Source organism: Petromyzon marinus, chromosome 14 (genome assembly GCF_048934315.1).
Source record: "Petromyzon marinus isolate PM22_M1 ecotype Great Lakes invasive population chromosome 14, UKy_Petmar_22M1.pri1.0, whole genome shotgun sequence".
Lineage (NCBI taxonomy): Eukaryota > Metazoa > Chordata > Hyperoartia > Petromyzontiformes > Petromyzontidae > Petromyzon > Petromyzon marinus.
In genome coordinates this window covers 8,496,045-8,518,282 of record NC_133680.1, presented here as the reverse complement: position 1 = coordinate 8,518,282, position 22,238 = coordinate 8,496,045, and the positions used below count along the sequence as shown (strand labels likewise).

The window sequence follows — 22,238 nt, the reverse complement described above, 5'->3', positions numbered from 1 at the left end:
GGATCCTCCAGTTTTGCCCTGCACATTTAGAATTAACGTGCGTTTAGAGGATTTGGCTGCTGTAAATTTCCACGTGATAAGCCACTTCGTTGAGCTATCACTTGTGGCCAGGTCGCTTCTGAAAACGAGCTACATAGATCAGTGGGCCCTAGTTGGTCAAATAAAAAAATTACATGGGACGCGGGGATGTCTCGTGCACAACCACGCCGCTGTAACCAGCCGGCCACCTTTGTCTCCCTGGTGCCGGTATTTACACGCTTCATCAGGTATTTATTTAAAATCTCGGGGAGGCCAGGACAGGCCCAGGCATTGCTTATTTTTGCTGCGGCTAGGAATTTGAACTTGGGTCACCGGGTTTGCAGGAGATTGCACTCACCATTACATGACCAAATTTCACACACAAAATCAGCACAAAGACCCTATAGTCATGCAGACTGTTAGGGCCCAGTGCTGTTGGCGAGCACCTATCCGCGCACAAAGTTCTCCAATGTATTCTTGTATCTTTTATTTGTAAATGGTCTTGTTAGGCTAGCATGGTGCATGGGGGGATGTTGGAGTGAGCACCACGCCTAGCCGCCTTTGTATCTCTCACGCTGATGTCGACGTGCCACTTTTACCCATTTGAGACTGATTTGACCTAGGGGAGCCACAATTCGGGTTCATGTCCCATTTGACATCTGCATTGTACTCGATCGAACTTGGGTGCAAATCAGAATGGTAGAGCCGTTTAGTAATGCCTACGCCCACCACTGTCGCAGTTGTGCGTGCACGCGTACGTACTCGCGCTGTTGATATAGTTTGTTATTAATGGCCCTGTGCCCTAGTGTTCCCATTGAGTGGCTCTTTGACCCGCTGTGCCGTGTCTCTCCTGTTACAGTGGGAAGCCTTCACCGTCCCAGAGCTGCAGAATTTCCTGCGGATTTTGAAACGGGAAGAGGATGCGTACGTGCTCAAGGTCCAGGAAAAGTACGACAGCTATCGCCAGAAGCTGGTGGAGGCTCTGGCCACACGTAAGCCCGGCTGAGCTCCGCCCTACCGCAGCGGAGCCTCGCGAGGTGTCTCGCCAGCGTCGCCACGGGAAAGTGGTGGAAAACGTCGGTGAAGAGAAAACCCGCTGGGAAGAAAAGTCACGACGACGACGACGACGACGACCTGCACCCGATTCTGAATTTTAACGTGACGTAGTGGTGTGTGGGGGGATTGGGTGCGGGGTTTGAGAGAATGTATATAACATCGGGGGGGAGGTGTTGTGGTCTGTAAGGTCATGTGATGTAACGCGTGCGTAGGAAGCGCGGAAGATCAATGGTGTGCGGTGTTTGGAATATGTATGTATGTTGAGCTTATTTCGCGCCGCACGTAGCCAACCGTGCTAATGGGAGGTGCAAATAGTGTCGGTGTGAGACGCGGGTGGCGTGGGTATGCACTGAAGGGCGGGAGTGCGAGTGCGAGCAAGCCAGCGCTTGATTGAGTAGGTGCACCCTTTGTGGGCCCTGCCCTGCCTATTTGCTCTCTCCGCAAGTGAGATCAAGAGAAGCACAAAAGGTCGAGGGATGGGGTTAGGTGGCCGAGGTTAGGGGTGATGCGAGGTGCAAAACTAGTCGTCTGCGCTGTGGAAACTGAGCTGAATGAAAGTTATTTCTATGAAATTGCCAAGGCTGGGAAATTTTTCATGCGCAAAAAAGTTTGTAAAGTGGATTCCTTAAGAATCAGTGTGGAGTTGAGTGAGTTTTAAAGCAAAACAAAAAGGTCAATGTATAATTGCAGGGAATGTTTATGTTTAAATGTCTGTGAACTGTGTGCTGTACTGTTTATTTTATGAACTCCCCCCCCCTCTCCCATTCTCTAGAAAATTACATTTAAATACTCCATTAAGAAACAGAAAAAAAGACAAATTCAATACTTCACGTTTTATTAAAAAACAATTATCTATGGGATGTGGGCGTTGCTGGTATACCAGCATTTACTGCCCATCCCGAGTCAATACGCAAGGAGGTGGTGGTAGTGCCGTGGATTTGTCCGTGTCCTGCTGCAGTCGTAGCAGCGGGGATGCCCTCTTCCCCCCCAACGCTGTTCAATAGGAGTTTCAGGATTCAGGTCCGGTGTTGATGAACGGGCGGCGGCAATAAATCTCCTGGGTCGGGGGCGACGTGACTTGTAGGGGAATTTGAAGTTGGTGGAATTCCCACCACGCAGGTCGCGCAGGTTTGGGAGGTGCTGCTGGAGCAGCTTTGGTGCAGTGCATTCTGGAGACCGTGCGCACTGCAGCTGGAGGATGCCCCCCAGGGATGGCAGGGGTAGATATCTACACTGGTGAGGTGCCAATAGAGCAGATCGTTGTCCTGGATGGTGGCGAGCTTCTTACGTGTCATTGGAGCTGCGCTCATCCAGGCAAGCGTAGCGTACTCCATGACACCCCTGCCTTGTCCCTTATAGAGTAGCGGAGAGGCTTTGGGGAGAAAGGAGATGGGGCCACTTGCTTCAAGATAGCCAGCCCTCTGACCTGCTGTTGTGGCCATGGTGTTTATGTAGCTGGTCCAATTGAGTTTTTTGTTGTCAATGGTGACCGCCAAAATGTTGATGGCGTGGGACTCTGCGATAGTAATTCCGTTGAATGTCAGGGGAAGGTGCTTGGGCTGTCTTGTCGGAGATGGTAATTGTCTGGCACTTGTGTAGCACAAATGTTATTTGCCGCTTTTCTGCCCAAGCCTGGATGTTAACCTGGCCCTGTCATTTGCTAAATTGTTCACCACCATTCTTGGTTGGGTGTGGTAGGATTGCAGAGCTTTGACTTTGTTGGTTGTGGGATCCCGTATCTCTGTCTATAGCATGTTGTTTTTGTTGTCGAGCAAGCAAGTAAAATTGTGTTGAAGCTTCTCCAGGTTGGTGTCTCATGTTTAGGTATGTTGCTGCTGTTGGCATGCCTTTCTCTACGCACCTCGTTGAACCAGGGTTGGTCACCTGGCAAGATGGTCATGGAGGAGTGAGGAATATGTTGGGTTATGAGGTTAAATATCTTGGTGGTGTATGATCCTGTCGCTGATAATGGTCCACATCGCCTCATGGATGCCCCAGTCTCTCGAGCTACTAGATCTGCTCGAAATTTGTCCCCGCTTCGCACGGTGGTGGTGCCGCACGAGACACGATGCTGCGTGTCCTCGGTGCAACAACGTGACCTGGTCTCCACCACAAGGTCTGTGCGGTGGTCACGCCTACCGATGCTGATGGGCAGATGCATCTGCGACAGGTAGATTCGCGAGGACAAAGGTCAGGTTAGTCACTCCCCTCGTGCTGGTTCTCAAACCGCCTGCCGCAAGTCCCGGTCTGGCAGTTGTGTCCTTCAAGACTTGGTCAGTGGTGGTGGTGGTGGAGGACATTGAAGTCCCCCCACCCAGAGTACATTCTGTGCTCTTGCTGCTCTTAGTGCTTCCTCCAAGTGATGTGCAATATGGAGGAACAGTGACTCTCATCAGCGTAGGGGAGGACGGTGGGTGGTAATCGGTCGAATGTTTCCTTGCCCTTGTTTGTCCTGGAGCCATGGAACTCCATGGGGGTGCAAACGCGATGTTGACGGCACCCGAGATTACTCCCGTGCGGCTTGATACCCAACTTCTCGTGGGTCTCCTCCTGCCTGCCGGTGGGCCAGGACACGCGGCAGATAGTTTTGTGCTAAAAATGGGTATAAGTGGGATTGTAGAAAAATATGAACAGATTATATAAACGAAAGGAATGTTAGGGATGTGCAATACGGCAAGTGTTCTACGCTGGTTCTGATGAACTAATTTACGTGGCAGGTTTCGAGACTGCTTAGATTTAAATTCAGTCGGTAGGAAAAAATGAGGTCTTACGAAGCGAGGAGTGGAAGGGCTTGGGGAGGGTGACCTGCCTGCTCGATCACAAGGGCTATTGACGACATTACTGGGGTTGGAACAAGTGTTGTCTCTGCCATAGGCGAGCGAGCGCGCGCACACACACACACACGGTAGGCGGGAGGTTTATACACCTGAATGTTGCATGCGCGAGGGGAATTCTTCTTCCCCGATATAAGTTAATATTGTATTTAAATAAATAATACAGTTCAGTAAATAAACGAATACAACTGTAAATGAGAAGTAAATACGAGTAGCTTTGGTAATAGGCTGTTTTATAAGCAGCAACTGTTGGGCTGTTAGTGAATTTAATTCTGCTTTAAGTGCCAAGCCACCTTGCAATCAATTGAAAATGTAACCGAGTTTTTGGAATGTTCTGAAAATGTGCATGTCCGTGTTGGGTGAAGCACACGTGAAATGGCAAGGACCGTGCAGTTGGGTGTTCCACATTTTCAGCTTTTGAGTGGCTAAACAATAATTGTTGAAAAATTATTCGCTAAGAAATCTTAACCGGTGCGTGACAACGATTGCCCAAATTTGAGTAAACGTTGCCAAAATCTGAACAGGTGGAACATACTCTGTGCACGGTGAATGTCAATGCCTCTTCTGTCTGTCTCGTGCTCCTCTCGTATCGTATGGCAAGGGTTGAGAGCAGCAATGTTTGTATGTTCACGTTGAGGTTGGCGAGTGAGCAAGTGGACGGGCGGCTGTCGGGGAGTGGCCTGGTGAATGTCTGAAATGCCCCCCCCCCCCCCCATGTACGTACAGTTGTTAAAGGCTCTGGGGAATGGAATAATGTTTTTTTTACTTTACGAACACGCAGCGTGGGCGTTCACCTGTCACGCTGACAGCCGCCGCGGTTAATGTTACGTCGGAGCCCCGTTGCAAGCTGACCAACCTCGACACGTGGCAATGCGGCGAATGAGGTTTTAAACGCGACCATTGAAGCTGTTGCCGGCAGCAGTTTTGTCATTAATCTAGGGGATTAGAAATCTGCGGCAGTGCCACTGTTGTTCATCGTCATGCTTATGACCATCGGTCACGATCCATCCACTACTAGATGATGGCTTCCCCCACATACCGGTGTGGATCGTTTGACCATACTTCACCACGCCGGACAGTGCAGTTATGTGAAGGTGGGCAGAGTACAGAACGGCAATGCACGTTTGCTGCACTGCCTCCTGTGGCCCACACAAACCTGCTCTCCATGTGCATGGAGATCACCCATCCGACGAGCAGTTGCCACCTCCTTCTCTAACAAACGGAACCTATGAAGAAAATCGAGTGAACAAAAAATTCGCAGAAACAAAATTCGTGGGCGGCGACGGCCGCCCGCGTGTCGTTTTGCGTCTCTCACAAACTTGAGTGACTCAAAGGATGGACGCGGTTTTGTTTGTTATCGTCTGGACGTTTGGTTCATTCGAGGCGGCAATACTGCGATGCATTGAAGGCTCTCTCGTAGACTCTTCCATGGGGGGAGGGTTACAGATGATTAATTGCACATGTATTTATCAGCATTAGCCGCGAACGGTGGGAACGAGTCGTGGCTGGTGATAATGTGAGGGTTAATGAGGGGTCGACACTTGGGGTAATTGTGATCTTGGTGTTTAATTGGCCTGGAAATTACATTATCCGCATCTAACGTCCTTAGGTTCTTTATTCATTAGGCATTACATTGGTGCAGACACCCATGATAATGTATGGTCATGTTACAATAACACAAAAAAATCCTGTTTGATCTTATAGGCATGCAAGTATGTTGAACTTCTTTTGTACCATATGTAGCCAACCATACTAATTGGAGGTGCGGTCTCTGTGTAGGCATTCTGATAGCCGATTCCTACAAAAATATCGAGATTGATAATTGTTTATAAGCCTAATTCGCGACAGCTAACCCACGCTAATATTTAGCAAAATTATCGAGATTCATTTTTGCAAGGAGACCAATCAAACTTTATCGGGGGTGGTAGCATGCAGGGTGTGAATAATGTGTTCGGCACAGTCTATACATAAATATCCAGTAATGTATGCAATGCGTTACATAGGTGAATATTATTTATAGGGTGTTGGTTTATAGTAACGTAGAATGATTTTTGTTACATTGTAGCAAATGGGCGCATCCCCGCTGTAGAAAGAATTGCAATCAAAAGTGATGCCTTAATTCTCTGGCTCTCCTATTGACCGCGTCTCTAAGCACATATTATATTTAAAGAAAAAAACATTTACACGAATGTTTTACGAAGACCCACATCCACAATAGTCGTAGCCCTTTGTCAGAAAACAAAGGGCTACGACTATTGAATGACTTATAAAAGAGTAGCTCGTCAGAAAAAAATAAGTGGGGGAAGAATGTGGTAACACATTGCCTGAATTTTGCAATGCTGAGGAACGCGATTTAAACTCGTACAGTTGTGTAAAATTATCATTTTTCTGACAAATCAGTAAGTGTTGTTTCGGTAAAATATGCCTGCGTTCGGTTCACTTGGGTGTTTAAAAGCTCCAGGGCCAATTAAATCAAACTGTCAAGAGCCAACACCCTTTCATTCGATCTGCAAACGAAGTTGCGTCCATTAGTTCGCAGTTCTCGGAAGCAGGAGGCAAGTGCGGTTATGACATAGTTGGTTGGGGGGGAGTGGACTCTGAGCAGCATGCCGTGCCCTATTTCAATGCATTCTCTCTTAAAGAGAGGCCCCACGGCCTGCACTGCTGCCCAAGCCGTACAGAGGCGGCTTTCACGTCGTTTTTGGCTTGGGGCCCTTGTGAGAGCGGGCACGTGGAGGCGGGGCAGGGGGGGGGTTTGACAGCTGGGCAGCAATGCACGGCGGTGAGTGGGGGGGGCATGCCATGCAAGAAGCCCCACTCCAGTGCCTTATATGTACATGCAATAAGTCACCGCGTGGAAGGCAAAGGCTTATTTGGGCAAAGTCAGTGTTGGGCAGCTTGGCCGCGCGCAATGCACTTATCTGCCCCGTGGCAGGCATTTGATGGCCGCGACGCAATGACACGCGACCATCCCATCAGCGCGTGCTGTGTGTCCCAAGATCGACCATATTATCATCCCCGACGTTGAGTGCTGCATGCCACGGCGTTACGTTTGGGCTATCAGGCTCCGTCTCATTTCCGTTATATGGGGGGGTCCCAGGTCCCTGGGCCCATGTCCCATTGAGCAGTGGGTGGAGGGGCCCATTTGGTGTTTCACGAATTTTTGGTGATTCTCCGCATGTGACCGTGACGCCGGCCTGCTTTGGCCCACTCCAGCAAACGCTGCCATACGATTTTTTGTTGTTATTTAGACTCAAGTGAAACTGCGGGTGGGCGATCATTCTTCTAACATTGAACGTAGCACTGTACACGAAATGACATTTTGGCTACCACAGTCTTCTTGCAGCTGTTGCCAGTTACAATTTCCTGATTGCAATGGTGTTTTTTTGTTGTTGTTGTTGTAAACAAAGTAAATAAGAGTTGCACTGTTTTAACTGTGGCTTTAAGTGACTCCGCAGTTGGCGCCACTTCAAAATAAAGTGGTGGCCGTATTGGAGGAGCGTGTGGCCAATTACATGCGAGTGTTGCTCATTAAATTGGAATTATTTAAATGAATACATTGAGATTATAAATGACGACTATAGAGGTGACCCTTCGCAACCATTAATCGTTTGGCATTCACGTCGGGCTCGCTTTTACACTCGCAAGGGTTTGCTTTTTACGATGCCCTTAATTGAATCTGTCATTGCTGCACCCAAGTCAACATATAGAGCGATTAAAATAATACCCGTAGGTAATGCTTACTGTTGAACAGTATATATATAAATGGTACTAGATGTATAAAAAAACATTCTTTAAACGTAGAGGCAATTGGGGAACAATGTTATTGCTGTTTCTAAGGAATTCTATATTGGTATTATTTTGTAATGAGTTACTGTATTTGTTTATGTTTGTCCCTTGTTCTTTCTGTTGCTCACAAATGCGACTCCCCCACCCCCCACCTTGACCAAAGCCTATTTATAACGAAGGAAGTGCGGTTTTTTTGTATTGAACTTGCGTTGTTGAGAAGTGTACGGCACGCGCACTAAAGGACAAACTTTTAACGGTGCCACCTGTGAAAATAAAGCGTGCAGCAGGCCTTTGCACTGTTTCTAATAAAACGCAATAAAAATGTTTTGCAAAGAAAAACGAGCGTTGCGGTATTTGTTTAGCGTGTGCCTGAACGCGCTTGGAATACGATAAAACCGTACGCCCGACAAAATCGCCCATCAGAGATTTGTTCATGTATGGTACTGTGGATTGTTAATCGCGATTAAATTGTATGGATTCCGCTCCAGTCGACACATAATAAAACAAACATCAAAAATACCGAGTTGATCGTAATTTGCGGGCTAATCGCTGTGTCGATTCATTGCCAATCGATCGGTGGCTTAAGAAATGATGTGCCAACCTCCCCCCCCCCCTTCATTTGATTGGCTAATATCAGCAAGATCGGTGATTCCGTCGCCGTCCGCTTTCATTGTGACCACTGCTGCAATGGTTAGCACGCTGGACTTGCTATTTAGAGGTTGCCCGTTCCACTTCCCGCTCTGGAAGTTGAAACAGCGGCGCGTTTCTTAAATCTCTCCCACTGCCTCTGCCTACCAATCAGTGTGAGTACAGCACAGTTTTACCAAACGGAATACTTTTTTATTTTACCAGCTAAGGCCCACTGAGCTATGGAGCTCGTTTTCAGAAACGACCTGGCCACAAGTGAAAGCTCAACCAAGTGGTTTATCGCCTGGGAATTTATAGCAACTAAATACTTTAAACGCACGTTGATTTTAAATGTGAAGTGAAAAACCGGAGGACCCGGATAAAAATCCACACCACCACCCGGAGAGAACATGCAAACTCTAAAATATACAGCCGGCGGCAGGGCAGGGATCGAATTTACGACATCCTGTATACCAGGCGAGGTCGTTAACTTCTCGCCACCGTGGCCCCTGTCAGTTCATTGGCAGGTCGCGTGCGGTGGGGTAAAGTAATGGGATTCTACCGGCGTGGAAGAGTAGGCCAAATACCATCTGAAGGAGCACTAAAGCCAACCTGGTAAAGACATCTGTCAGCTGATGGCACGAGCAAATAATTAACTGCAGGGCTACAGCTTTACTTTCACCGACATGCCAACCAAACGATTGTACATGCGATAGTGCAGTAACAATTAGGCAACATGTACACAGTTCGGCGTGTTTTGTGGCATTCAGTAATGTAGAATGAGAGACCTGTTTTCCCAAAAGGGTGTTCGTGGTATCTTCCATTGGTGGAATGTGGAACAAGTGCATCCAAGGGCTTTCATGTCCGGATCTCTTTCAGCCTTTGAGACAACATTAAACGGCGTGGAGACAATGGAGAAAAATAGAGGCTCTGCTTGAATGACAAGCATCCACATTTGTAAAAGGAGTATAGGGGTGAGCGTGGAATAGACGTTCTAAAGAGGGAATGCCCTTTGGAAGGGATTATGTTATGGCGAGAGCACACGTTTTAACACGTGTTTAAACTTAGAGGCCATGTGCGATGCGAAGTCTGTTAACATTGCAATTGCAGGGTGTTCAGGAAATTAGCGAGCGTCTACTTTAGCACGAGGATGCAAGCAGCCAGCAAATGGTATGCGCGTTCAGATTACGTGTAATTAAACGTCACGGACGCCTGATAGGCAATTCAAACTGGGGTTACCCCTGATGGAATCAATTTAAGCGAGTGCGTTGATTCCTCAAGATGACTTTTCGCAACTTCTGAGGTTTAATGTGTCAAATTAAAAGCTCCCCATTATTACCTTTCCTATATAAATGACGTCGAATATCCGGACGTCATTAATCCACCCGAACCAATTAACCGCCCAAATTAGCGCGGTTGACAACCAAAATAACAAGAGCAGGCATTTTTATTTTTGAATTCGGTAAAAAAAAACCCCACTCTATATTGAAAGAGCCGCAATACACGTCGTGAATCCGAGACGGTGCTCCTTAACCTGAATTAAAAACGCCACGAAGCCAGTTCTTTTAAAGAGCCGCATGCAGGGCTCTGGAGCCCTTGGCCCAGACCAAGCGCAGTATTTGTGCTCGATGTAGCCGTCAATGTTTATGCAGTAGATGTTAACATTTCACAGTTACGTGCGTTATTAATATCATGTACGCTCCCTTTCTATAGCACAGTGAGGCGCGTTCACGTGGTTTAAAACAGGCTGCACACTTTTTTTTGGTCCCGTAACATATTTGTGCATGGTGGTATAACTACCAGCGAAACGTCTTTACTATGAATCGAATTGTAAATGTTGTGGGTTTATTCTCCAACACACCGGTGTGCTGAATTAGTAACGAATTGGCATGTTTTGTTTACGTGGAAAGCCTTACGAACCGGCTGTGTCAGGTGGTGGCGGGTTTAACGACACATTTATATTTACGTGAATCTAACCCAAAAGAACCTCTATTATGGATATTGGTCGCGAAAGCCTACGGGATAAACTGGTGTAACTTATTTACTCTGCAGGGTTGAACCAGATGTCTTGTGACCCCTCCAAATAATTGACCCCTGACATTTCTACTTTTGCTTATTAATTTGTCTTCACACCCGTTGCTATACAAAAGCATTCGTGATAATTTTATTGTTTTATATTTTTATTATTTCCCTTCTACGTGACTTTACCGAAAGAACCAAGAATATGAATCCCTGCAGTCACGAAAGCTTTAAATCAAAAGTATGAGGTTTTAGAGAATTAAATGGGGGTCGCAAGACATCTGGGTCACCGTGTCGATGTTCACATACCCGCTCATAGCCCAGTCCACAGTGAGTCACATAAGCGAAATTACAACGCACTGTCCTGCTAATTACAATTTCCTGGTAAAATACAATCGGCATTCGAGTTTTGTTTTGACAAACTTCTTCCCCACACCAACTCCACCACAGAATGTTTTGTGCGCAAGCAGGATTTCCTAATTTACTGAAAATCAAAGAAGATGGTTTTGATTTTGTTCATCAGTGTACCAGCAATGCCAAAAAAAATCGTCTGGCCGGCGTCATATTTTTATTTCCCCGGGGCAGATTTAATTGCTGCTTGTTTTCATTTGCATGGGAATGCAGGATGAGACGTACATTAGGCACAGCCTGCCACTATAAATATAAGTTTGTTTTGTTCTGTAAGCAAAGGGGCACAGTGAGAACAGCCAACAAACAAAAACACTTTGGGCAAAGTTTACAGGTTTCTTGCACGCTACAGCAGTGATAAGGTCATTGCTGTACATGCGTCGAACATTGTACAATGTATGCACAATTCAAGAACGACCCAATTGTTTACAAGCTTTGAATTGTTGTATTTGATAGCGAGTGCGTGTCTGTGAACTGTGCTTCTGTCCTGTCAATGTGCGATTTCTCGTGAATAGTTCAACGCTGACCTTAGGAGAGGAATATTGAAGTGACCCATCAGCTCCAAATAAGCCGGCTCAATGGTGAACATTCTGGCGATCTGAATATCCAGCCACCTAAAGACTAATTGCTAGATGAAACAAACGTATGCTGTTGTTCCTACAGCTCTTTGTAATTCCACTGGTAGATGAAGGCCTCCCTATGTGATGTCAGACATGGGAATTATGTATACAATTGGATGGTAACTCGGGGATAAAGAGTTAAATACTAATCTAGGGCTCTCAAATGTTCAAGGTACATGTATAATACAATAAACTGTAGAATCAGAAAAGCACTTTCTTTGTTGTCTACTCTAGCATTCAAAAAAATGAAACGTAACCTTATAATTCGTTACAGATGGTCTCCACTATGTTCCAACGTAATCTATTTTGTTCATTGGCCACTGGGTGTGGTTAAATATACACACGTTCATTTCTATGAATTGAGTTTGTTGTAACAAGGCTCCAATTGTACGATTTAGCAGCAGCAATATACACTGGAGTGTAGTTAAATGTGAAATTTATACATTTAATCTAAAACAGTCATTGTAAACGATCACATTTACAACAGAATGAACACAAAACAGTTTATTCTTAAAATTAATACATTACCCCACCTACAGCACAAAGAATAAAGCAGTGTAACACAATTTTATTTGTATTTCTCAGTTTGCGGCTATTACCATTACAATTAAAGTTTAGATAATTTAATAAGTACATCAAGTCACCCTGTTCATACATAAAACATATGACTCAAGGAGTTAAGGTCCCTCGCAATTGGGGGACAGCTTACGTTACAAACTTCACACATATACCGCATGTAAACGCACGCGCATGAACACGCGCGTGCACAAATACAACGCACAAATGCAGGCGCCTAGATTGTGCAAGCTTTGTTACTCTATGTTGAACTTCCTTCACACCGTAAGCAGCCAACCGTGTTAATCGAATGGTGCGGGGGGGGGGGAAGGAGAAATAAACAAGACACAAAAGGTAGTTCTAGAGAAATCATTTTGCAATTTAGAAATGTCTTTGATGAGATGAGCAGAAGTGCTCGAGTTGCCAAAATAAGGATTGCCTCGGTAAAGTCACGTAGGTAAACAAAAAAAATTAAAACTAAATTAAAATGAAAACTAAATTGAATTTAGTTGTTTTCATTTTAATTAATTTTATTTTGTTTTTTACGGACGTGACTTTACCGATAAAACCAAAGAGCATGGATCCTTGCAGTCACGAAAACTTCAAATCTAAAAGGATTGCCTCCACTGTAAAAAAAACAGAAGGATTGACCGACTGGCTAGCCTTTGAATGCAGCAGCTTATGAAACCCTTAAAACTAGCTTGGTCAATATGCACGATTTTATTTAGCGAACGCACGTTAAATCAAGATGGTCGAACAAAACTGAGCTTTACCATATGGCACAGCAAAGTAGGCATAGTACAGCTGAAGTTGACTGGATTGTCTTGTGAATAATTTGCCACTAGATTAAAAATACATTACCACAATAACCTGCACACCGTACAATTTAAAGGATTCTCAGCCCAGGTCTCAGGCAGACAACTCTTGAATTATAAATATCTCACAAAAAATATATATACATTGGGTGACATAATTTTCGTGGGAGCCTTTGTTAAAATCACTGTCGCTGAGCACACGGCCAAAACGTTTAGCAGCCAGCAACAAAGAGCACTCATGAAGGTGTGATAAGAGTTTAATACACATTGTGTTTAAGTGGGAAAGGGGAGCATTACATCACCAAAAGGCAACCTGTTTGCCCCAACAGTGCCCACCCAGGGAAGAATGTTAACCGGCTTACAAAAACCTTTTGTATCCAATCCAGTGTTTCTGTATGGAAATTAGACTAAACTGTTGCGTTCTGATAAAATGTGCCAAATGTAAAACAGCCCAAAGGAATTTAAATTTATCTGACGAAGATTGAAATATGGTTTAACGTACTCTGCAAGTATACTCAAATACATTTTCTAGATAATACCTCTGTACTGTACTTTTATCTTTAAGGCTTATGCAGTTAGGCTCAAAAGAGATGCATCTGGCTGAAGTGTTGGTGTGAAGGCTTCGTTGTCTCTACAGCATGCGGAAGCCATTTGCTCCACAACACCCTCCCGTGAAACTGGCCGACGATGGGAGACTTTTTAAAGTGTGCGGCTTGACAAACTTGGGTGCGGTTGAATTAACATTCACGGCAGTTAACAAATCTCAAAAAAGAAAATAATTTTAGAAACTAAAATTGGCTATCTGGAAAAGTAAAACGCCAATTATACAATTGCAGAATGGTATTATTTTTTACTTCGGCGTCACTGGAATCCAGTTGAAATATTGGTCGGTTTGTATGTGTAAGCCTATTGTGGCAATCCACTCCCGGATTGATCGTGTGGGTCGTAGGGGTTATATGACCATACTTCAGCGCGTTCGTAATTGGGGGTTGGCGAAGGCGAGGAGTGCAGAAGTGGGAGCATAGAGGTACGGTAGAGCAATTGATTTTGTTGAAACATTTTGCTGCCCACAATGTAGCCTCGCGGCCAGTGAAATTTGTTGTTGCGTCTCGCATTCCAGCACAATCCAGGTTCAACCCTCCTTCGTTTCTGAGATGCGACAACATGGGGTGCATTTCCGGACCAAATGGTAATAGGCATTGGTCATTTTACCTGCTCGACTCAATATCGCAGTCTTGCCGTTCATAAGTGACAGAACTAAAATGACGAAAATATGGACTAATTACTTCAAATATTCACGACGCCGGAGCTGCAGCGATCAAACTGATCAAGGCTCACCAGTGCCCCACCGTCTGCAAGTGTTACATTTTGCAAGGCGGAAAAGCTTTTCACAGATACAAAAACACAGAGCGGCTCCCTTTAATCCAATAGCAATAGTTAAAAAAACAGATACCTCAACATTGTTGACACGTCGGATGTTGTTAAAGCAAAGTTAATTCGTTGCATGTGATTCCAAAACAAATTGTGTTGGATTCATACAACAGGGGGACTTTGCTTGAAAAGTCCTTCCCATAAACTTTCAAACATGAAGCTTTGCCAATAGCTGGTAACATCACTTAGTTCAGGAATAAACAGCTCACTTTAATGTAGGCCACATTAAAGTGGCAGAATTCCACACTTCGAGTTATCGGAGAAAATAAATAATTTAGACAATGTCTAAAGTAAGTGCAACTTCCAAACCTACAATAAATAAATGTTTTTTCACTCAAGGTTTCCATCCGCTTAGAAACGTTTTTAACTGCTTTGAATTTAGTTGCAAGCAATTAAAAACAATTGGGATTTTAGTTACAATACCCGTATTAATATTCTGAATGTCAAGATCTTTCACGTGCAATGCAAAGACAGCGGCATGATTTGATAATATTCCACTGATATTAACGCCAGGGCAACGGGAAATTAACCAATTTGTTGACGTCTTGCGAATTGCCTAAGTGGTGAGTGTTGTCGACCACGAAGCTAACCGACCTGCTAAAACCATTTCACATATCTCCTTAGTGCCAGGTATCTTACTTCACTCTTATGCTCTGCTTAAAGTATAAGAAAGTGTACACCATATTGCAGAGTGGACACAATTTTCACTGCTTATCAACACTTACTACGTATATGCATTAACCTTGCGATGTTATGAACTTAAACAATGGTACAACAGCGCCCTCTGCCTGCAAAACACCTGCATGTCACACCGACATCACAGGCGTACACATTCGAGTGGCGGGAACACTAAATAGTGCATTATCAACGCTCGCCACGACCATCATAATCTAATGCATTAACTATTCTGCACTGATCACATGAGCGCATGGGCAATCTTTCATAGCATTTCCATAACATATACCACGACTATGCTTCACCACAGACAGCATTTGTGAATGCATGTTTTCTACCACCTGTGCACGCAAAGTAAAGCAAGACGACACAGTAACACCGATGTCCCTGTAATCCATCTGGGGAATCTGCACGAGAAGTTGGCACGAGTACCACCCTGGAGTAGATGACTGCCAGAATTCAGGTGGGTGCGGCCAGTACCTTTACCCCCTGCCATACGTCTGTATGTTGAACTTCTTTCGCGTTTGGCAGATATATATGAATGCATACTAGTTCGCCTTCACACCTGCAAGTTGTGTCTACTCTCTGGTTCATCTGCGTTTGCTTGGGGTAGACCTCTCTCAATTTCTGAAAGGGATACAAAGGGTAGGCTATATGCGTCCCCAAGTGGCTGGGACTCACTTCCTTTTACTCGCTCCGCGATGATGAAATGCCCTGCACGTCCTGATGTATGGCGGCAGGGCATCAAGGTGGCTGCATCACGTGGAACGTGATGCAAAAGCCACTCCACAGCCGTAGGTTTCAGTTAAAAGGACGCATTGGCATGCTCCCTTAAAGTTGTGAAAACATTTGCTATGTGACTTATGAAAGTGGCACATTGCAATTTCCAGTAAGATTATACGTGCCTTGCAACAAAGTATTGAAGACCACTTATCCATGCTCTTGACCGCACGGACAGTGTATTTGTTTAGTTGTGATAATGGTTATGACTGGAAAATTAATCTAAAGTTAGACGTTTTGTAAATAGAATATCCTAAAATGTCATGTTAACTGAATCCCAGGCATGGTGGCCTCAGATGAATGGCTTATGTTGTAATGCCACGTCCTTTAGTCTCCTCTTTGGTTACAATCGGGGCGGGCGTCACAAATCACCACTGGGAAGTCCACATGGATGCGTGGGTGATCCAACCGCACCATGCCCTGTTAGAGAGTGCACGTGGTTCACACAAACACACACAGACACACACAGACACACACACAGCAAAGCTTGCATTATGAAAAGGCTTGACCAACATAGAGTACTTTGCCAAACGCAATTACATTTTGATTTAAAGCTTTCGTGACTGCAGTAATTCATATTCTTAGCTCTTTCGGTAAAGTCACGTTGAAGGGAAACAATACGACGTTTCGACCATAACACAAACGGTCGTTTGTGTTATGGTCGAAACGTCGTGAGAATTTGTATTGTTTTATATATATTTTATTATTTTGTTTCCCTTCAACGTGACTTTACCGAAAGAGCTAGTAATAGCAATTACATTTGTTTAATCAAGGCAAGAGCCCATTCATCATCCCTCTCCAAAAGAACCATCATTGATCTCATTTAACAATAAAGGTTATTATATTTTTGTAGGGTATGTAGAGACAGTTTCCAAGTCAAGGGTTGGACTTACAACAATAACAATGATCTATTCTTGCAAATTATCACCTACTCGATTTTCAATGCACTTACTTCAATTATGCGCGCTTTGATAGTAACATCATATAGAAAAATAAATAGAACAATTAAGAATGTATACAGCCATCCAAAAAAAGTATTCCACTCACAAACTGAATAATAGTTGTTAGCTCTTCATAGTTTTGCCAAAATGTATTTACTATGCAGTGAATGACGAGATATAAGTTACACGTGACAAATTCCATCCAGACACAGACTGCTCAAATCAGGATGCTTATATGAAAAACAAATCACAGGACAGTGTCGGTAGTGGGCTGTTGAGAAATAATTTTGCTTGGGAAAACAGGAAGTAACTCACCAAATAAAAATGTACACAATTGTCATTCAAATACGTTAAATTATTTCTTTTACTTTTTAATTGAAACTCTGTTACTAACTTGGCTGTTTCTTTAATGTCCAACTTCAACAAGACAGCATTCTATTGAAGGCCAGCTGAAAGTACTATCCAGATTCTGGAATTGAACTACTCAACTTATGAACGCTGGCTCAGTGGCTGTTGCATTGTGTACGAGGTTACCCAGGTCCTTGAAGAGTGTTGGGAGTAGTGATCCGATTGTGGGGGATTAAATGTCTTGTCATTTTTAAAATCAATTTTATCCATGTCATGAGATGTATTAAAGATCTCAAGTGACTTCTGGTTCACACAGTAGAGGACAGTTCTTTCCCACCCACTCTGCATATGAGAGTTGTATGCCAGACCAATATTTTATTTCTTAGAGCTGGAACTTAGCCAAATTATTTGCAGAACAAAATATTACGGGATGGGTATTTGCGTTTTGCAATCATTGGTGACCGAGTTGAGATCATCAACACGATACTATTGCTCGAGATCCTGGTTTAATCACAGGCGGCTGCCTGGATTCAAAGCCAAGATTTCAGTGGTAACAGCTCAACGATTTGACCTCCGAGTAACCGGGTCCACCTGCGAGGAATTTATAGGCATAAGCTTGACTTGATGGGCCAGCCATTCTGCTCACCTGCGGGATGAGATTTTGGCACAGCCGGAGCAACTTGGCTCTGCGCTTCCCATTGCTGTTCACCAACTTCTCCTCGTAAAACTCATGTGCCAGGTCTCCATCCTCATCAAAGTACATCGAGCTGAGTGGTTACACAACAGCACACCGGTGGTCAATGGTAAATGAGTACAATTTTAAGATGGGCATTAAAGCTCCATTACATTGCTGTCTGGTGTGAGTTTTGAATGCTGATATACATTTTAACAAGAGTGTAATGAAGACAGTCCAAAACAGGGTTATGGCTCGGTTCGTGAGTAAGTAAATTAGTGTCTGTGAAGCATGGGTGAACAAATATGTATAAAAATGGGTTTTACTTTTAGGTTAACCTGCTATATTACTGTACACGTAGCAGAGTAACTACCTTGTCACTTCAGGGGCCAATTTTATGGTGGAAGTAACACAACACAGAAGATCGCATCCTCGCAAGGTTCTTGAGGCTGGAATGATTAAGTTCCAAAGCAGTGAATCACAGGACCTCCTTAGAAAAAGTGTAAACAGCAGGAAGTGAAAAGCAATGCAACAAAAGCTGATGTAAGGTTGGTATTGCTGGGCCATAGCAACGACAGCTGAGGTGAACTGTGTGTGTGTATGTTGAACTTCTTTAGTATAGTACGTAGCCAACTGTGTTAATCGGAGGCGCGGAGGGTGTGCTGTAACCACGTGTTGAGCCTACAAATGACGTTAACAGCAGACTTGAATACTGTAGCTAGAGGCATAATTTCCTTGTCAACAAGTTATATTCTTTCATACAGTGTATTTGGAGAGTTCTTGATTCCAGAGGGATGACAATGGCCCAAATCCAAACCCGACTCGGATTTTAATGAACGATCTTTAAAATCATATTGTTTACGTAACCATTACTTTCACATGGCAAAATTGTGGTAGTGATACTACTACACGTGTACATTGTAGTACTGTGTCGCTGTCTTTAGCAGGGCCATTTCCACGAAGAGTTATTGTCTTAAGCAGCATGTATTCGGTACTATTGGTGGTCTTAATGCTGACAAGGTTGAGGTCAAGAGGTCATCATTGCCAATGCCTCTGAAGGCACCACACCTTGCCATCACTTTCTTCCTTATGCCAGAACCTGCAGTTGTTAACACGACCTCCAAGATCTCCCCTTACTGTATTCTACATGTGGCTGTGTTCCCATCTGGCATTCATGTCCCTGTAACATGTCCTCCTCCATTCTATGCATGCCCAACCAACTTAATTTCCTCTCTCGTGATTACATCCACACAGCGGAGATGGGAGTCCTCATATGTTAAAAGCCATTGTGGACTCAGAACAGAGACAATGTATAAGAATTGCTTTGACCCTTTCTGGCAATAAAACAGTTTGTGTTAAGACGTTAAAACACCAAACAGAACCCTTTTGCAAGGTATCATGTCTGCATTAACCACACGTACTTGTAGTGAACATGCAAATAAAAACATGTTCTGGTAATATATTTGCATTGTCTTTGAAACTGATTTGTCCACACGATAGACAGCTTTCTTTCAAAGACAATGCACAGATTATTACCAGAGCATCTTTTTGCCTGCATGTTCACCACAAGTATGTGTGGCTAATGCAGACATGATTCCTTGCAAAAGGTTCGTTTGGCGTTTTAACACCTGTTTTTATTGCAAGAAAGGGTAAAAACAATTCTTATACTTTGATGAGACAATGTATATGGCTGTAGTGACTTGTCACATTCTGATTTTCTGAACCTCCAAGTTTTGTTTTACTCAATTTTTGGTCATAAAATTGACACAGGCGCTGCACACGAAGGCTTCGAGACAAACCATCAACCCCTCGTTAGCAATTCGCACATTCGCTGTCAACACGCATCATTGAGGATTTCATGTCACAGTCTCTCTCACGTCTCTCCCCTAACCTCCAAGTTGCTTGTCCCCCCCCCATCCTTCGATCAAACTCACATCAACCTTCCACTACCACCTGTGTAAACCAAGCGCCCGCAGGCCAACAACTCGATAAGAGAGAATCTAACAAGACCTCATAGCCGTCATTCGCTCGAGTCCCGTACTTAATGACGGTAACCATTCACATTTTGATTTAAAGCTTTCGTGAATGCAGTGGATCCGTATTCTTGGTTCTTTCGGTCAAGTCACGTTGAAGGGAAACAATAAAATAAAAGATAGTTATATATATATTTTATAATTTTAATGTTTCCCTTCAACGTGACTTTACCGAAAGAACCAAGAATGTGGTAACCATTTAATTCAGAAACGTCCAAAGTCGTTTACCATTCCCTTCAACCCCAGACTCGCACCATCCACCATCACCTACACACATTTAACGACCTCCAAGGCGCTTATATGCATCCCATCCTTCCACCGAATTCACTCTGCGTTCGCAACTATACTCTAAAACCCCACGGCATTGTGGTATTGTAACAAAGGCGTTGAAACGGGGCAAAAAAAGATCCCTTTCGCTGCATCATCACGCCCGCGACCAGCCCGTAAATTGCCCACGGTTCCTCACCGCTAACACCTTTAAGGGGACGTCAAACATTTACATACACACATACCCCCCCTCACCCCAATCACGTAAGATACAGGACAGACGGAGCAACCTCCTCCACTCACCTTCGCCTCGTAAGCACCAAGCGCGGCCTAGCCGAGCATCGGACCCCGGCCTGGGCCACGCTCCTCCCGGGACTCTGCGCCGCCTCGGCCCCGCAGGCCGAGCAGCCCGAGCAGCCCCGGGCCCCGGGGCAGCGCTGCGCCTTGCGAGTGCCGTTGGGGGGCGCCGCGTCCCCACCGCCATCGGAGCGCCTCTTGGGGCCCCGGGAGCTGCTCCTCCACAGGCGCGAGTTCTCGCCGCCCATGGAGGGAACCCCGCGGCTTTAATTTTGGCTGCGGTGATGTGGCTAGGCGGGCTGTCTGGCCCGGTTCAGTTGAGTGGGTGGCGATGGTGTGGATGGGTTTGGTGGTTGGTTGATTGTTGTTGATGATGATGTTGTTTGTGGTTGTAGGGCTTGGCCGATCGTGTTGGTGGTGGTGGTGGTTGTGTTCGTGGGTGGTTGTTTGTTGGCGTTGGTGGTCGTGACGTTGCCTTGTTTAATGAAGCCCTTTCCGGGACGCTCCGCCGACAGAGGGCGTTGTGTGTGCGTGTGGTGGGGGAGCGGTGGCGCAGCGGTTAGCGCGCCGCTGCGCGCCACGATTCACCGCTCACGACCACCAACACCGTTCGACGATTGACTTGAACAGGTCCCTGGGCCTCACCCTAGGTCGACTCGTGCGGGGGAGGGGGGGAGACAAAGGCGGTCGGGCGTGGTGCTGGCCACCCACCCCCTCGTGTACCTTACCGGCCTTCACAGGTGCTACAGCACTTGCCACGACAATCTGTTAAGGCTATACGGTGGGGGGAGGGTGGTGGTGGGTCTTTGTCTTTGCCTTTAGGATGGAGAGGATGGGGGGTGGTTCCATTGGTGACCGATGCACCAAACTCACCGATCCTTCAACCGCGCGGCCGTGCGCTGACACGTGGCCGGTCGTCTCCTTGTCACTCCTCTGTCGCTACTGCAACGAAAGCTGCTTGCGTGAACGCCACTCATACGTTATGCGTCCGTTGTATTGAGGGGACCACTGCTGCGTGGTTGTTTTCTTGGTGTGGTCAGAGACTTACCCTTTGGTTCTATTGGGTAAAGTCACGTAGGTAAAAAATAAAATAACAAAAAATCACGTTTCGGCCACAACACAAGCGGCCTTCATCAGGTGAAGGGACGAGACTGTCTGGAGGACAGCGCTGGAGTGAAAAAAGCCACGCTCAGATCACGACCTTTAAGCTGTGTGAGAAGAAACAAAGCGCCTTGACAAAGGAATTAGCATATAATTTAGCATTGAAATGGCTGAGTGATTAGCTTGTGACTGGTCACAGAAATGGCTATGTTAAAGTTAAAGCATACACATCCGCAAAGGCACCCCTTGACTAAGGAATTAGCATAGAATTTAGCATTGAAATAGCTAAGTTAAAGTATATACATCCGCAGACGATCCATACTCTTTGCAGTCACGAAAGCTTTAAATCTAGAATTGATCAGGGACTGTTTCGTTGTTTGCATAAATAATGTATTCATACTCTTTGGTTCTATTCGGTAAAGTCACGTAGGTAAAAAAAGGACGCGACCTGGGCTTGGCTGATTTCGCTCCAACGCTGTCCTCTGGACAGTCCGGTCCCTTCACCTGATGAAGGCTACTTGTGTTGTGGCCGAAACGTCGTGATTTATTTTTACCTACGTGACTTTACCGAATAGAACCAAAGAGTATGGATCCGTGCAGTCACGAAAGCTTCAAATCTAGAAAATAATGTACTATTTATAGGAGTGTAAAATAGATCAAATGTAAGCCACGTCACGAAATATACATAAATAAAGTAAGTCGCGAAATATACACAAGTAATAATGAATGATGTACGTATATTTCGTGACTTGCTTTTCATTTGATCTATTTTGCACCCCCATAGTTTTTTTATAATATTTGTGCTGTTGTAATTTTGCTGACCCGCCCATACTGAACATCTGCTTTAAAAGAGACTTCATATCTCATTGGATTCCTCCAGTCTAAATAAAGATTCTGATTATGATCCACCCACGTTGAGGACTCGGTCTGCCAGGATGACTGTTTGATACT

General features: G+C 44.9%; 2 protein-coding genes across 3 annotated transcripts in view; one reads left to right on the top strand and one right to left on the bottom strand.

Annotated features, from left to right (window-relative positions):
• Positions 1 to 8,036, top strand: part of LOC116942353 (ras association domain-containing protein 3-like) — an 84,207-nt gene extending 76,171 nt beyond the window's left edge. For both annotated transcript variants that reach the window (XM_032954143.2, XM_032954144.2), the window contains one exon: positions 878 to 8,036. In XM_032954143.2, the coding sequence (XP_032810034.2) occupies positions 878 to 1,024 (147 nt within the window). In that variant the 3' untranslated portion in view covers positions 1,025 to 8,036. The remainder of the gene's footprint in view (positions 1 to 877) is intronic.
• Positions 8,037 to 11,860: 3,824 nt separating this feature from the next.
• On the bottom strand, positions 11,861 to 20,712 carry TUSC2 (tumor suppressor 2, mitochondrial calcium regulator). Its single transcript, XM_032954145.2, has 3 exons — positions 20,193 to 20,712; positions 17,563 to 17,683; positions 11,861 to 16,047 (listed from the first exon to the last, which is right to left on the bottom strand). Exons 1-3 carry the CDS (start codon positions 20,432 to 20,434, stop codon positions 15,955 to 15,957), a joined length of 456 nt encoding a protein of 151 aa, XP_032810036.1. The 5' UTR covers positions 20,435 to 20,712; the 3' UTR covers positions 11,861 to 15,954.
• Between the last annotated feature and the right edge of the window lie 1,526 nt (positions 20,713 to 22,238).